Source organism: Notolepis coatsorum (assembly GCF_963971535.1).
Source record: "Notolepis coatsorum genome assembly, chromosome: 2".
NCBI lineage: Eukaryota > Metazoa > Chordata > Actinopteri > Aulopiformes > Paralepididae > Notolepis > Notolepis coatsorum.
This window is the reverse complement of record NC_140166.1, coordinates 166,666,745-166,683,996: the sequence shown is the minus strand read 5'-3', so window position 1 is coordinate 166,683,996 and position 17,252 is coordinate 166,666,745. Positions and strand designations below refer to the sequence as shown.

The window sequence follows — 17,252 nt, the reverse complement described above, 5'->3', positions numbered from 1 at the left end:
AATAGATGTATTTTTCTTTTGTATATAGAAATGTCGGCCTTCTGAAAAGTATGTTCATGTATGTTGATGTTCACTCAGTACTTGGTTGGGGCTCCTTTTGCACAAATGACTGCATCAATACAGCTAAATATAGACTTTCCCACGATATTCTAATTTATTGAGCTGCACCTGTAATTACAGGTTTCATACTAGAAGTGCACCAATACCAATCTTCTGCTACAAGTGCTTTTAGAGAGCGTGGTTGATACAGAGTACACACATGAATAGGCTGCTTTACCTATTTGAGGGATGTGGCATTTCTATAGACATAAAATGTTCCCCTTTCATAATTTAACTCATGGATCTACTTCATTAGAGCAATGTGCTAGTACATCCGTGATGTTTATGGATATGGACTATAGGCGTTTTAGCCTCGTATTGTAAGATTTTTCTTCATCCAAAAAGGAATAAGACATTACAGAATAAGTATAGCATTTTACTTTAATAAAAATTTGATATTTTATTAGTTATTTCTTTTACAAGTGAAAATGTTCAATCACATGCGTTGTAAAAAAGAAACTACACACAGGCGTACATATCTTTTGACATAATAAAACCCACTATCATAGACAAGGCAACAGGAGCAAATAACACACTTTCAAAATAGCAACATTGACTAAATGTTTGTTCCAGACAAGTATTCATGTCAAGAGGTATAAGAGAACATACATGGAATGTGAGATTACGTCAAGCCAGCACCGCATTCCTGTCAAATCAGCACCCATTCTTGTGAAGTATTTCATGCCCTGCAAGGTTTTGAAAATGCTAAACATACAGTACTGGTCGTGACATTTGCCTTTTTGAAGTTTGCCCCTTGAAAAAAAGATAGTTCAAATGGACATCAAGTTGTATACTTGCCAGTAGTGTAGTTGATCTGCAGCAAGCTATTGTACCAGAGTTCTTTCTACCATGCTATACGGTTCAGAATGCTGGGAGGGGGGTGTCAAGAGAGGCACATCTCCAAGCTGTCAATACGCACAAGGAGCCTCGGGAAAACTCCTGACACAAACTGACCTGGACACCCATCAGGAAGGCGTAATAGGAGAAGACCCAAAATAAACCTGGCGTCCCAACAGTGGAAGGCCAATTGAACCCTGAGGCAGACCTGTGGAGATCCTTTGTTGCTGCCCCTCATGCCAGCAGGCATAAGTGTAGTTGAAGCAAGCAAAGCTTACTAACTAACCCAAGTCCCGTGGTCGGAGTTCTGGCCGGGCTCCAAGTGAACCGAATGCCTGCAGAATTAAAAGTGCAGAGGACAGATGATTGTGTTGAAAATAAGTAACACTTTTGTCTGCATGTTGTGGATTAAAACCTTCTGGTTTCAAGACCCCGTTCGCCTTCTGGTTTAGCTTGGAAACTGTCCAGACTATGGACTCTGTAAGTAAGCAAGATAGCTTTGCATCCCTTACACTACAGACAACTTAAATCGCTCAAAAATCCAAACTTTAAGGGCTAGTCCCAAATTTTTAAGAAGCCCCATTGATGTCAGAAACTGGAAATCCCTTCAGCCTACCCGAAAAGCACTTCCAATGTTTCGAGACAAAAATGGAAGAAATTATGTTAGCATGAAGCTAAACATGCTAGAGAAACAAGACATTCCAAATTCTTTCGCCAAGTAATATTTCTGATTAATGCCCCACCCATTGATTTCCACTAGCATGCATGATGCTAAGAAAATGCTAACATTTTGTGCTTCCAATTACTCCCAAAACCATAGACGCCATTGTGAAGTGCTTCTTGGACGGTGAAAAAGGTCTCCCAGTTTGCAGAAATTCATCAAGGTTTCCTAAAAATAAAAAAGGGACTTTTATTTACAAAAAGGAAAGGCTTGATTCAGTCTTTAGAAATCTATTTGCTATGATCTGTGGGCTCGTCGCCCTCTTCTTTAAGCAAACACGTGCGTATTAAGGCCTCAGTAACGCTGTACGGGTCGCAGTTGGCGGATGGGCGGCGGTCCTCGAAGTAGCCCTTCTTCTCCTGGCCCACCGAGCGGGGGATGCGGATGCTGGCACCGCGATTAGCCACGCCAGCTGAGAACTCGTGGATGTTAGAGGTTTCATGATGACCGGTGAGACGTCTGGCGTTGTCGAGCCCCCCCTTAGGGTCGTAGGTTCGGATGTGGTAGCTGTGCCTCTTCGCCAGCCTCTCAATCGACTCTTCAATGGCTCTGTGCCAAAAGAAAAATAAAGAGTTATGCTTCCGCCTTTCAGCTGCGAGGCGTTTTGGAATGTCTCCCCAGAATTTTTTTAATGTGCTAACCAATGTAAAAAAAAAGAACACACTACTAAATGAGGACAAATCCTTACTTCAATCCACCCTCCTCTCGCATCTCCTTGGTGCTGAAGTTTGTGTGGCAGCCGGCTCCGTTCCAGTTCCCTGCGATAGGCTTGGGGTCAAAGGAGGCCACCACTCCGAAGTCCTCGCAGACCCTGTGTAGGATGAAGCGCGCCACCCACAGGTGGTCACCCATGTTGATGCCTTCAGACGGCCCGACCTGGAACTCCCACTGGAAGTATTCATGCAAAAGCATTAGTTACAAGATTCCAAAGGGTAACAGGACAGCAACAGTTGTGATTGGAGGATCAAGAGAAGAGGGCGGAGTTTTGACAAAGCAGAATACCTGAGCTGGCATGACTTCAGCATTGGTGCCACAGATCTGGACGCCAGCGTACAGACAGGCTTTATAGTGGGCTTCCACTACATCCCTTCCATAGGCTTTATCTGCTCCCACTCCACAATAATAAGGTCCTATTCAGTGAGAACAAAACAAAGTATTAACCCAACCAAGCTCCAGGAAGTGACAGTTTTCTGGATTAAATGTCAATTGCCCGTGCCTGAGCGCTCGGATTCTGAGACTCACCTTGAGGACCAGGGAAACCATTTGAGGGCCAGCCGAAGGGGTGTCCATCAGTACCCAGGATGGTGTACTCCTGTTCCATTCCAAACCAAGGGTGCTGATTCTCCACCATACTCATTATTTTATCACAGGTCTGGCGGAGGTTGGTTTCTGATGGATAACGGTAATGCAGAGCAGTTTAAGATGGTGGCTAAGATGAGCTGTGGTACTTCAATGATCAGAAGGTGTAGAAATCTGTTGACTAGAGCGAAGCTTGTACTACAATCTTTAATCGTATCCCTCCTGGACTACGATCCTAATATATGGTCCAACGCCTCTAGGCTTGACCTGAACAAACTGCAGCTCGCTCAGAACAGGGCGGCATGCCTCACTCTGCGCTGCTCTGTGAGGAGTAGTGTTGGAGGGATGCATGCCACGCTAACCTGGATGACAGTGGAACAGAGGATGGTATGTAGCCTGGTAACTTTTTTGTTTAATATCTGGAATACTGGTAAACCAGAGGGTTTGCGCTCACAACTGTACCCAACTAATATGAGACATGGATATACCACAAGGCAAGCATTAGATTCATGCTTTACCTCTACCAAAAACAAATGCTCTGAAAAAGACGGTAACGTATAGAGCAGTTGCTTATTGGAATAGTATACCGAGAAATATAACTATGGTAAGGAACAAATTTATGTTTCAAAAAAGGTCTTAAATTGCGCTCAGGAATAACGAGATACATTTAGCATTGACTTATTATGGAAATATAAGGTGATCTGTGAATTGAGACAAGTAATGCTATATTATTAGTTCAAATCATATAAACGATTTTATGTTTTGTTCTTATGGACTGATTATGGAATATGTATTCTGTGGTTGGAGAATTGTGATATTTGACTTATGAATATTGAGTGCGCTTTGATTCACTAGTTTTGTTTGTTGTGATGTTTTCTTGAGTACTTCAATGTTTGTGGTTTTATATATTTTTTTAAATGTGTGTTTGTATTTTAAATGTTTGGACCCCAGGAAGAGTAGTCTCACCTTCGTGTAGAGCAGGGCTCTACAGTGAGACCATATTGCTCGCATATGTCCCTAAAAATGTGTGTGCGAACCTGAAAAATCAATTACTCGCACGGCGTGCAAATGCAGATTACAGCCTCATTCGTTTTTTTCCCCCTCCGCTGCAAGAATCGTTAAAAAACTACAAGTCCCACAGTTCACAGCCGCATAAACGTTCCAATCACAGTAGAGTTTCCTGTGGTCACGCAACTGGAAACTGAAAGTAACGATCAGCGTCACTGTCTGAGTCAGACAATACAGCCATGTCGAAGCCCATTCATTTTTATTTTGCGCGAAAGATACCGGAGAATGAGAAGTCAGGCGAGGCAGCTCATGTTACAGAGGTGATGGTTAATGTTAACCAAGATACTGACGCTAGCCAGCATGCTAGCGAAGTTGGCCAAGCTAGCGAGGCTACACCCACTACTACCCCCACTGTAGCACCCAATGTAGCCACTGTAGCTAGCGAAGCTACACCCACTGGAGCCGGAGGGAAGACATACAAATTTAACGTGAATTGGCTAAACATTTTCCCATGGCTAGAGTTCGAAAACAATGTCATGTTTTGTAAATATTGCAAAGTAGGATCGATGCATTGTTACACCCCTACAACTGGCCCACTGTGTATGTGTGTACAGCTAACTTGGCTAGCGTTATCAACCGCAGAGGTGGGCAATAGGGTCCAGCTGCAGCGCCGGACGGCTAGAGTGCAAGCGGTGTGACATCGTAATTGGCAGAATCGACGTCAATCAATGGTCTACCTGACACGCAAACTCATAAACAATGTTTCTGTACTGGAGGTGTACAGTATTTCAATAGGCAACCCTGAAAGGATAATTTTTCTAGAAGAGCAACACTAGCTCCCCCCTCTACTGATGGCCCTGGTTGTAAAGCCAGTGTCTCCTTTTTGTTCAATGTCACTGCCTTTCTTATTAGGCCTAGTTGTTGGCTACAACTTTGCCACAGTAGGCATTAATCACTTAATTAATAGTTCAAATGTCTGTGTCCCATTCCCGTTTGCACACGCAGATGATACACACACACACACAGTGGGCCAGTGACTTTGGTGGTATGTGCTATTGCACAGATGTGTCCCGTTCCCGTTTGCACATGCACGCACAGTACAAATATACATTTATTTAAAAAAAATAAAAATAAACTCCTGTTACTTGAAATATTTTCACTGTGCTCCTAAATATTTTTGGGTACTCCTAAATTTCTTTGTGTGCTCCTAAATTTTTTCATTTAGGAGCACCTGTGCCCCTATTGAAAAAGGTTAGCGTAGAGCCCTGTGTAGAGACTAATGGGGATCCACAATCAAATAAAAAGAAACGCACTACGATGATGATATCAGCCGTACTGATGACTGTTATGCAATTTATTTTAGCGCTACATTCCAACAGCCATCACTGGTATAGTGTTGGCCAGTCCCTCCGCTCTGCAGTAAACAGAAAATACTTTATCCAATCAGGAGAGAGGAACTCTACACTGGAAAAAATAAATAAAAAACTAGTTTTAAGCAAATGTGTCCTTGAAACAAGTAAAATAATCCACCAGTGCAGTAAGCAAATTTGGCTTGGCAAGATTTCTTGAAATAAGTAAAAAAAAAAAAAGGTTCTCTGGGAAGGGCTACCAGAATCCAATTTACTGCAGAGCAGAGGAACTGGGAGGCCCATGTTATGGACCAAACACTATATATATCAATGATGGCTGTCAGAATGTAACTTTAAAAAACAAATTCTCCTTGTGGTATACATTTATCTATCCACCTACCAACCCATCTTTCCATTCACTCACCAACCAAACAATCCAAAAATCATTGCATTCCACACAAATCTCTTACCTGCAGGCTTGCGGTTGTACTTGAGGACTTCACACAGAACCAGCTTGTTGGGATCTTGCCGGAACGGGTCCCTGAACATGGCTGCAGGCATCAGGTACATGTCGCTGTTGGAGCCCTCAGATTGGTCGGTGCTGGAGCCATCAAAGTTCCACTCTGGAAGATCTGTTAAAGAGAACAGTGTACTAGAAATCAATGCTTTGGAGGATATGTGAAATAACCTTGTGCAGCATGACCACATTTCATCATAATTTTGTGCTAGTTTATCTCCATTAGCTGATGCCATTGTAGTCAAGAGTCTTTGTTTACATCATGTTGTGTTCTTTGGATTAGATTGTACCCTGACCTTACTTACCCTCAATAGTTTTGGGTTCAGAATCCAAAGTTCTGGTCTTGCAGCGCAATCCTTCTCCCGATCCATCAATCCAGATGTACATGGCTTGGACTTTATCTCCTTGAGGGAGATCCATGTACTGCTTCTTGACAGTTTTGCTCAGTTTTGCACTTGATGAGGTGGCCATTTTGACCCACAAGCCTATAAAATATAGAATAAAATAAGTCATTAACACTTTCAGCTGCCAACTATACTGAGGTTTTCCTTTCCTAAGCAACCTTTTTGCTATCAAAATGTATTCTTAACTCTGTTAACAATATAAAAACAGATGACGTATAAAAGCAATAGAGGTCATGCGTTATAGTATAGTGATGTTAGAGTAGACCAACTTACTCCCCTTGTGTTGTATCGCTTACACTGAATATGTAGATGAAGAAATAGTAATCCCTATTGCAATTTCTTCTCCCATCTAAATAATTTTAGCTGTAATTAAAACACAAGGATTGGGCGTCTTCGAATGACATCACTGGATGAGATATTCAAGCTAAATAACTATCAAACTCAAATGAATGCGTGCATTCATTACCCCCCCCCCCCCCTTCCCTGTTGAAAATGGATTAGCAGCTGCAAATTGGCAACAAGCACCCACTGATATTTAGCATAACAGGAATTCCAAGTCGGCAGCTTATTATTCTTTCAAGGCATGCCTACCTGTTGTACCAATACATGAAAACTTGGTGAGGGACCTGGCTCATTAACAAAAGGTCTCATCATGCGATTCGTGCAGCGTTATTGATATTCGCATATCGCATACACATAATGTGGCCCCGCCCGTGTGAATCTCGTGGACAAGTAGATATTTTACTAAATATACGTTTTCTGCCTGCAGCTTAAAATATCATATCTAGCTGACCGCAAGTCGCAGCAATATTGGGTGAGTAGCCAACATCACAGACGTGGTGTTGTTTACCATTATATACCCCCCCTCTCGGGCTTAAAACCAAGCACATATTCCCAAACAAAGCCTCTATGCTGAAACGAGACACCAGAAAGATTTGTTTCAGATAATAGGTTAACACTGACAGGTGCAATCACCTGTAGGCTACTAACAACAAAAGCCATTACAAATAAACTCGACATTTAGGCTAAGTATAGGACTACTCAAAGTGGCGTCTGCTGTTTGGTTAGACAATTTCATTAATAATGCCAATTTAGGGTTGGCTAAATCCTCTAATGTTCTAGTAGTCCTGGAGTCATCTAAACTAAAGCAAGGCTCAAATAAATGACAGGCGATCAGGGACAGACGAGGCACAATAGAGGCCAAGCTTGCACAGACTGTTTGTGTAGTTCTACCCCTTACAACATGGACGCTTGTAAACACAGTAGGTAGAACGATAATAGTGTGGCAGTTGCCTATGGTTGCCACTCCCCCGCCTCAAAACGACATAAAAATGCTGTTAGTACTTAATAGAAATACAAAACAATGCATTAAAAAAAAAAAAAAATTAGGTGTTCCATATACTCACAGGAATTGTGTAAAAGTGCCCAAATAGTGAAAGAAATAGTAAAATAGTTCCCCTTTAAGAAAATTCCTCAACCAAAAGCACAAGAAAAAAGCACAACCCCCAAAAGTAAAATAAACCATTGACAGTTACACTACAGTAAAACGTTCTAACATTACATACCACACAAAACTATTGGTAATCGCATAAAAAAATTAAAACATGTCAGGAATATTATAGGCTAAAGAATAATCATTACCGTATGTTAACTGAAGAAGAAAATGAAAAGACTGACACAGCCTGTGAAGATGAGTCCCCTGCTCTTGTTGTTCATTCCTGACTCCAACCCGTGGCAGCGTCCAGCAGCATATATAGACAAACTCTCCCTGCACGCGATTGGCTGAAAGGAAACGTGATCCTGTCGTGATGAGGAGATGTTGGGCTCGTGGGCCGAATGACAGCCTACTACTACAACAAAGCAATAGGGTATATCTGCAGAGCCGCAAGCCAAACGTCTGGGCGGGGCTTCGGGGCTTGTACTCTGTTTGAGGCGGGATTCGGGGCTTGTACTCTGTTTGAGGCGGGGCTTCAGGGCTTGTACTCTGTTTGAGGCGGGACTTCGGGGCTTGTACTCTGACTGTGCATTCGGGCTTGTACTCTGTTTGACTGTGCAGTAGTCAGTTTGTGCTGTTTATTTTTACAAGCAGTGAGGACTCGAGTCGACAGCATTTGCATTTCTGTGTTTCGTGTTGCAGGTTATGGTTAAGGTTAAGGTTAAGGTTAAGGTTAAGGTTAGGGTTAGGGTTAAGGTTAAAAATAAACAGCACAAACTCACTACTTCCGGGTTTTACAGGAAATAAGACAAGGTACAAGCCCCGACGCCACGCCCATGCAGGGGTGCAGTCGTAATATGGGCGAAGGCCAAACGCCCGCCCACAGAACAGATGATACACCTTGTCTCATCCTTCCAGTCGAGAGATCAAGCAACCCCCCACCTACAGGGCTTGTATTTGGTTGTCGGTATCCTATTATTATGCAAAGTCTAGGTAATAAGTGCCGGCGACGAGTCATTTTTGTGTCGTCGCGCCGGCACTTACCACCTAGACTTTGCATAATAATAGGATGCGCGCACTTCGGCCTCAGTGACGAAGCCCAAACGTCGTTTGACCGCGTATGCCCAGCACTGCACCCCTGCGCCCACGCAAACAGAGTACAAGCCCCGAAGACCCGCCTCAAACAGAGTACAAGCCCCGAAGCCCCGCCCAGACGTTGGGCTTGCGGCTCTGCAGATATACCCTACTCCAACAAAGGGGAAGGAACCCACCACAACCCACAATGATGCCCGTGTGTATTCCCTGAGAGCTTCTCACGAACACACATCGCACAGGTTTGAAACACAAACAAAACTGTATATAGGCTAAACATCGTTTTGCCTATTTTCACATGAATGGTTGATACAAAGGTAGGTCGCCATCCAGTGGTATAATAAACGAGATCCCCTATGAGCAGAACAATCTGTTCTTTTTTTGCCTTTGATGTTTTCTTTATTGAAATCACTTCTATATGAATTGAAAATGGGGGACCCTGATGGAAACAAGACAAACGTCTTTCTCAGGTCTGCATCCCCTTAACAATTGTATGTATTGAGCCGTACTGTATTGTACCCATTCTGCAATCTGTTAAATAAAGTTTTCATTCATTCATTCATTCATTGAGACAATGTTAAGACTGAGAGGCAGAGTAAGGCAGATATGGGTGGGATTTGATCCGATGTCAGAAAAGATGGGTGGTTCCAGAAGGAGCACTCGGAGTCTAGAAAGAGCCTAAAAAACAACAACTCCAGAAAGAACAGCTTGTTCTGAAGAACAAGGAAATGGGTGTATTTCCTCGTCAGGCTACCTCCAAACTCGTCTGCTACTAGTGGCTACAGTTTTAACATGTTAACTGGTCACTGACTAGGCAGGACTGCAGAAAAGTAAGGTTGCAATTAATGTTAATAATTAAATGAATGAAAACTTTATTTAACAGATTGCAGAATGAGTACAATACAGTACGGCTCAATACACACAAGACCAGAGAAAGTCGTGTGTCTTGTTTACATGAATTAATGAAAACTTTATTTAACAGATTGCAGAATGGGTACAATACAGTACGGCTCAATACACACAATTGTTAAGGGGATGCAGACCTGAGAAAGACGTTTGTCTTGTTTACATCAGGGTCCCCCATTTTCAATTCATATAGACATTTATGACATACACAACATACATGACATTTATGGCATAGGGACATATAGGTATTTAGTACTGATACATTTGTGACATAAACGGTATTCAAATATACAGTACTGTTACCCCTAGATCCTGACAGAGTATATACATATGATGGAGGGGGTGGGTGGGTGGGAGAGAAATATACATACGGTGGGGTGGAGACTGTACATTTGGAGGGGGTGGGTGGGTGGGAGAGAAATACACATACGGTGGGGAGGGAATATATACATGCAGTGGGGAGGAGCAAGGCCAGATTAAGAATTCAGAGGCCCCCGGGCCAGATTCTTGTGGAGGCCCCCCCCCCCACACCCACACACATACACGCACAGTGACATTTTTACATGTCACTTAAAAAAAACTGGATCCGTAACATTGTCCAACCAATCCTCCTGGTTTTCATGTTCAAGCACCGCCGGCGGCGGGCTGTCATCATCGCGGTCTGCCTCAGAGTCAGAATCATTCGTGTTGGTGTTGGGGCTGGGCTGTGGAGATGCGGCGGGTGTATACGAACAGGTGGCAGCCACTGGTGGTGGTGGGCCGGCTGAACTAGAGGCTGCCGCTGCCTCTTCTCTGTCGCTAGCATCAATAATAATAACGTTAGCATTCTCGTCCTCTCTGCCCGCGGCGCCTGGCTCAGCCTCTTTAACGTTGCTGCTACTACTAGTGCTAGCCAGGGGGCTATCCTCCTCCTTACCTGACGGGGTGAAAAAAGTAGAGATAGTCGGTATGCTTTGCCGAAGTAACGCGCTCTTTCTGTCCCTTTCCTGTTTAGATTTTAACTTAGCAGCTCCGCTTTCCCACCGTTTAACTTTTTTATCCATGCTTTTTGAGTCTCATATGATCATACAGTACTACTCGAGTCTTAGCCTACTTGATCAACTTGCAAGTGCAATTCTCGCGGTCAGTGGTCACCTGACCTGACAGTGACCCCTAGACCTGGACGTCAGTGTCACGTAGACTCAACGTCTCTCACCCCTCATTATCAAACAATCAATCATATTTGTATTTGCAATACAAAATGTTTTATAAAAATAGATAGAGAAGAGATGAGATGATACTAGTAGTCACTATAGATGCTGTGAAAGTAAACGCTGGATGAGGATCTGATTATATATATATTTTTTTCGTATTTCTTGATTTTTTTTTTACTAGTGTGTAGTGGAGGCCCCTAGTCACTAGGGGGAGCTCGATGATATCCGCTATCAGCACCGGCGGGTCTCTGCTGTCTGTCATGAATAATGATCCCAATCTGCCTCATTCGTGTCGGGGCTGCGTCTATTCTTTTACCAACGGATTTCAAGTTCCGCGTTCACGTTCTGCGATCTGATTGGCCACTGACATTTCTGGTGCGATCTGATTGGCCACTGACGTTTCTTAGGCGACTCTTTCGAAGTTGGTTAAGGTTAGAGTATGGAATCAGGGCTGGTGTTCTATCGCCCTGCTCTAAGACAAACTCTAACCTTAACCAACTTCGAAAGAGTGCCTAAGCTTAACCGGTGAAAGAAAGAGGCGTCACACGATTGGCGCTACCAGAAACGTCAGTGGCCAATCAGAGCGCAGAACGTGAACGCGGAACTGGAAATCCGTTGGTAAAAGTATTCAGGCGTTGGGGCTGGGATGTGGAGTTTTTTTTTATTGCTGTTTTTACCTCAAACGGAAAACCTCAAACTCTTATGAAGAGGAGAAAAAATACTCAAGATTAGCCACTTGCAGACGGCAGGGTGTGACGTACTGTATATTTTAGTTGATGAAATATTTTTGTTGACTAAATATTTTAGTTGATGAAATATGTTTTCATATTTCACAGGCTGACGACATGTCATTTGCATAAATTAGGAACAATAGCGGTCCTAGTATGCTTCCTTGTGGAACACCACAGCTCACTGTGAGGGGGGGGGGATAGAGTACCGTTTACCTCTACCATCTGTTCTCTCCCCTCCAGGTAGGATTGCATCCAGCTCACTGATAAACTATCAGGGTCCCATTCATGTCAATACCTGGAGCTCACATCAAAGGGGCACGGTTCTTTGGAAGTTAGGCAACGCTGTTTGTGGCCATTATATGGGCCATGTAATACATTGGTAGTGTGTAGTTCCACATAGTTATAGGACTTTCTTTTGGCAATGGGAGTGGGTTTCTTCATTGAGCTTATCATTAGGGCTCAGGTATCTTATTATGTTTTATTATAAATAAAGATGTCAAACGATTCTCCCTCTCTCTCTCCATCTCTCTCTCTCCCTCTCCCTCTCTCTCGCTTGCTCGTTTCTCTGCCTCGCTCTGTTTGAGGAAGTGAAGATATTTCCACTCGCTCTGCTGTCGCTGTCAACCATAGAGGGGGCGTTAGTTATGCAAATCAGTGCCATATTCACATCATCAATACAGTCAAATCAGAACAGCTTAGTTGAGTGAGGGAAGATATCGTGAACTCGAGACTAGACTGATGAGTCAATATGCTAATTAACGACACAGACCACATTGATATAATCCCCAATTGCTAAACACTGGAAAAGGCCATTTATAATGCATGGGACCTTTAAATGGCATAAATGGGCATATGTCTTTTTAATATTTGGTGACATCTATTGGCGATAAATGGTCATTGCTGTTGCGTTTTTGCACTGCACTGCACTTATAGCCTGCTTTCTTTCTATCTTGGTAACTACCTGTGAGGTTCTCCTCTCCCTGGACCTTTAATTCCTGTTCCCTGTACTTTAATTCCCTGTCTCCTCACTTCACTAGCCCCCACCCTCGCGTTCGTTTGCTCTTCAGCAGCCACACCCTTGGACTACCTGTCATTATGTGTTTGATTGGTCTGGTGCCGAACACACACTTCTAGTTTCAAGTATCAATTACCTTCACGCACCTGACGTGTATTCTAATTAGTTCCCCTTTGGGCTTTAAGTACCTCGCTCTTCCCCTCTGGCCTGGTCGGGTCGTTCCGTATCATATCTCTATCACCAAGACTCCTTCGGGAGGTTCTCTGTCTAAGGGCTCCTACGGGAGTTTCAGTTTCTGTCTGTTATGCTGTTTTCATCTCCGGCATGAGATGCGCTCAAGCCTTCGCCTCCTGTCGCCGTTTGCCTGGAAGGAGACACTGGACTGCGCTCTCTAAACTTCCACGGGAGGTATTCCAGTGTTCCACTTCAGACCTCCGCGCAGCAGACGTCCAGACGCGCATCCAGACCTCCGCGCAGCAGACGCCCAGACGCGCATCCAGACCTCCGCGCAGCAGACGCGCTCTTCACTCCAGACGCGCATCCAGACGCGCATCCAGACCTCTGCGCAGCAGACGCGCTCTTCACTCCAGACGCGCATCCAGACGCGCATCCAGACCTCCGCGCAGCAGACGCGCTCTTCACTCCAGACGCGCATCCAGACGCGCATCCAGACCTCCGCGCAGCAGACGCGCTCTTCACTCCAGACGCGCATCCAGACGCGCATCCAGACCTCCGCGCAGCAGACGCGCTCTTCACTCCAGACGCGCATCCAGACGCGCATCCAGACCTTCGCGCAGCAGACGCGCTCTTCACTCCAGACGCGCATCCTGACGCGCATCCAGACCTCCGAGCCAGACGCGCTCTCCGTACCGGCGCGTACTCCAAACAGCCGCGCACCACTCAGTATTCCGCTTGGACAACCCGTTCCCCGTAGCGACGCGCTCGCCCTGTTTGATCCTGCTCTCTTTATGCACAGCGCCTGGGTGAGTTTTGCAAGACTGTCTTTTGACCCTATCATTTTTCGTGTGTGTTAAACACTGAAGAGATCCTGCTTTTGTTCAGACTGTCACTCACCCTGTGCCTGCTTTTTGGATTGTTCATTTGGGATAATATTTGCTTGAACTTTGCTCACTGTGTGATTTCACACCGAAGATATTTTCACCTGGATTATTATTGGGACATCGCTTACTGTGTGTATTCACACCGAAGATATTATCACTTGGATTATAATTGGGACTTCGCTCACTGTGTGTATTTGCACCGAAGATTCTATCATGTGGATTTTTGTTGGGACATTACTCGCAGTGTGTATTTACACCGAAGATTCAGTCACTTGGATTACTCTGTTTTGGGACAAGTCACTTCTCCTGTCACCTGCTCTGTTCCCAACTGTACTCTGAGCTAACCCGCTCTCTCTCTCCCTCTCTGTCCCGTTTCCACCTCGGAGAGCTGCCGAGAGGATTCTGCAGAGCGGCTCTGACGTCACTGTCAGATTCCTCAGACGAACCTTCCCGGGAGAAGCTGCAGAGCAGCAACATTCTTCTAATGCTTGCATCCCAGTCTTTGTCTGTTTTCCACTTTCTAGCCCTCCTAGTCCTCTCTGTCCCCAGCCCGCCTCCGCGGGCTTCTGTCCCTGTTTCCCCTCTCTAGTCCTCCCTGTCCAGTCCGTCCAGTCCGTCTAGACCTCCTAGTCCTCCCTGTCCAGTCCTTCCAGTCCTCCTAGTCATCCTAGTCCTCCCTGTCTAGTCCTTCCAGTCCTCCCTCTCCCCAGCCCGCCTCTGCGAGCCTCTGTCCCTGTTTCCCCTCTCTAATCCTCCTAGCCCTCCCTGTCCAGTCCTCCTAGTCCTCCTAGTCATCCCGTCCAGTCCTCCTAGTCCTCCCTGTTCCTGCCCTTGTCCCTTGCCCTGTCCTGTTCCCTTAGCCTTCCCCTTAGCCAGCTCGCCTCCTAGAGGCACTGTGCCTTTTTCCCATTTCTTGTTTTACAGTAATTTGTGTTCTCCCTTAAAGGGACAGTGCCGTTTTCTGTGTGTTTCAATAAATGCCCAGTTCTTGGCTTACTCTCATACCTGTCTTGTGTTGTGCGATTGGGGTCGGTTACAAACCATAACACTACCTGGCTGACTTAAAAAGCATCCGGTTGTTAATTTGTGTTTGATTACTCTCATATTCAGAGTCTTGTATTAACCATAGGATTAAATTATATTGGGGCTGCAGCCAAACAGCAGAAAATTACCAGTTCAAATCCCTAGACTAGGTGGGAAAACCGCCATTTGGGTTCCCAGCATTCCAAGGCTTTGGGAGGTGAATGGGTAATGCTCTCCCCTCCTTCGACAACTACACTTGAAATACCATTGAGCAAGGCACTTATTATCACTTAGTCTTTGTGTGGTCCATAATTGTAGACCATGGCTGCAGGGGTAGGCTGTTAAAGGCACCAACCTATAAATGAGATATATGAGTTTAAAGGACCAGATGCAGTCTTTTTGACATGTGGGTTCCAAGTCATTCTTGCCTTGATACAAGAATCACTGTGCCATTCTTCTTTCATAATATTTTACCGCTACTGAATAATGCTGATTCTGCCGATTCACCACTGCCATTGGCCTCAAGTACTATATGTGAAAATGTCTAGAGCAACTGTAGCACTTGTGTCACCTACTTGTAACAGCTGTTCGCCATGGGCACAGTTCTAGGTACGAAACGAGGAGAGGAGTAATATACACAATATAAGAATAGTGAACCAGAGACAGAGTTATAACAATAACCGGTTTATTTCTAATGCGCGCTAGCTAGACATACATAATACATACAGACGTATAGTGCAAGGTAGTAGTGGAAGTATCCCTTTTAGGTTCTTTCTGTAACCTCTCCTTTCGGGAGGGTTACTTCAATATCAAGTCCTAGATTGAAACACATTAGGTTTGGTTCAGACGTCTCTGAGGTTATCTCTAGCTAAAAGCTAGATTCAAGATTGGATATTGGATGTATCCTTTTATCACCAGTAAACTCAATTTCAGTTTATCATTTCAATGGGTAAGTGTTTAAACATATTAATCTAAACCTTTAAATGTGCAGGGAACGCAAATACCTTACTAGGTGAAATGCTCCTTTAAACTCTTCCTTTGAAGGTGTAACACAACAAAAGTACCAAATGGAATATTCTAGGTTATGGGAATGCAAATTAGAGATGTTCCGATACCATTTTTTCCTTTCCGATCCGATTCCGATACCTAAGCTTTGGGTATCGGCCGATACCGATACTTATCCGATACCAGTGCATACATAAAAATAAATAAATAAATAAAAAGATATTATATAAATTATACGTTTTTTTATTTTTTTTAACAAATACTGTTTTATATATACTGTTTTTTAGTAATAACTAGAAAGTAATGGTATTTATTCAACAACAGGTGATTGTATAGATTTGTATTAGTATCATTAATCAATTAGTATGGGGCTTCAGCACTGCAGATATACCCTACTCCAATGATCCACACGGACATTATACGTTGCTGCACTCGCTACCCACTGGCTCTGCAGATATACCCTACTCAGTCTGTCTACAAGGCTCCGTTTCAGTAGCAGTCGGATCTGTTGTGATTTTTGCACAATAAATATTCAACATTCTCTTTTGAGACTCCGCCTCAGACTCTTATCATTTGGCACTAAAAGCTAAACATTGTCACCAATATGGCTGTCCGCAACATGTCATTAATTGTGTACGCGAGCGAGGTGGTCTCAATGACAACGTCAACGCGAGCTAGGTTAGCATAGCATGAGCTGCCGGTATATGAAAAGACTGTAACGTTACTGGTGACATTGTGATTTAACGAATACTCCTTTGCCAACTTGCTGTACTTTGCTTGCAGGTCTGCAGCCATTATTGCTGGATTATGAATAGCCCCAACTTTAGCCAAGGTAATGTTAAAGCTAGCTTTCGGTTAGCTGTTCAATGCTAATAACACCAGCCACCAAGCGAACCCATGAGCTCCCCGTCAACACCGCTCTGTCGGGACGATGACAGTTAAGAAAGTATCTGCTGTTAAAATGACAAATGGCATTGACACTTTAATCGATTAAGCACACGTTTGTTTTATAATGCTTACTCAACAGACCGCAGTGTTGTTGATAAATTACGTCATATGGTATCGGAGCGCAGCATTAGAGGGTACTCGCCGATACCGATACCAGCATTTTAGGCAGTATCGGCGGCTTTTCCGATACTGGTATCGGTATCGGAACAACTCTAATGCAAATACCTTATTAGGTGAAATTACACCTTCTTTCTTTACAGGAGAACCATCAGTGATTCAACTATAATCAATGTCATCAATGGGATTCAAGTATCTTATTGGGTACATTGACCCTTTAACTTGTCCTCTTTACAAGAGAACATCAGTAGATCAAATAACTTACTGGGGGTATTTACCCTTTAAGTCTCCCTTCTTGTAGGAGAATATCAATGGTTCAAGTAGCTTATCAGTGGTTCAAGTAGCTTACTGGGTGTAATTACCCTTTAAGTCTCCCTTCATATAGGAAAATATCAATACCCATATATCAAATTAAATCAAATCAAATACAAAAATACAATATCAAAGTAACAAAAGGGTGAACAGGGTTGAAGCCCTTGGAATGTCCTTGTG

At 43.9% G+C, this 17,252-nt stretch overlaps 1 protein-coding gene across 1 annotated transcript; it reads right to left on the bottom strand.

Moving 5' to 3' along the window:
• Positions 1–462: 462 nt before the first annotated feature.
• glulb (glutamate-ammonia ligase (glutamine synthase) b) lies at positions 463–7,957 on the bottom strand. Its single transcript, XM_084307248.1, has 7 exons — positions 7,876–7,957; positions 6,136–6,315; positions 5,784–5,945; positions 2,900–3,046; positions 2,660–2,787; positions 2,346–2,545; positions 463–2,206 (listed from the first exon to the last, which is right to left on the bottom strand). The coding sequence occupies exons 2-7, from the start codon at positions 6,299–6,301 to the stop codon at positions 1,888–1,890; spliced, it is 1,122 nt and encodes a 373-aa protein (XP_084163374.1). The 5' UTR covers positions 6,302–6,315; positions 7,876–7,957; the 3' UTR covers positions 463–1,887.
• Between the last annotated feature and the right edge of the window lie 9,295 nt (positions 7,958–17,252).

Bases quoted from the DNA above. Each gene is read 5' to 3' on its own strand.
- glulb (XM_084307248.1), bottom strand. From the start codon at position 6,301: ATGGCCACCTCATCAAGTGCAAAACTGAGCAAAACTGTCAAGAAGCAG. The intron at 5,946-6,135 runs GTAAGTAAGGTC...TCTCTTTAACAG, and splicing joins TGAACCCAAAACTATTGAGG to ATCTTCCAGAGTGGAACTTT. The intron at 2,788-2,899 runs GTGAGTCTCAGA...CTCACTGAATAG, and splicing joins TGGTTTCCCTGGTCCTCAAG to GACCTTATTATTGTGGAGTG.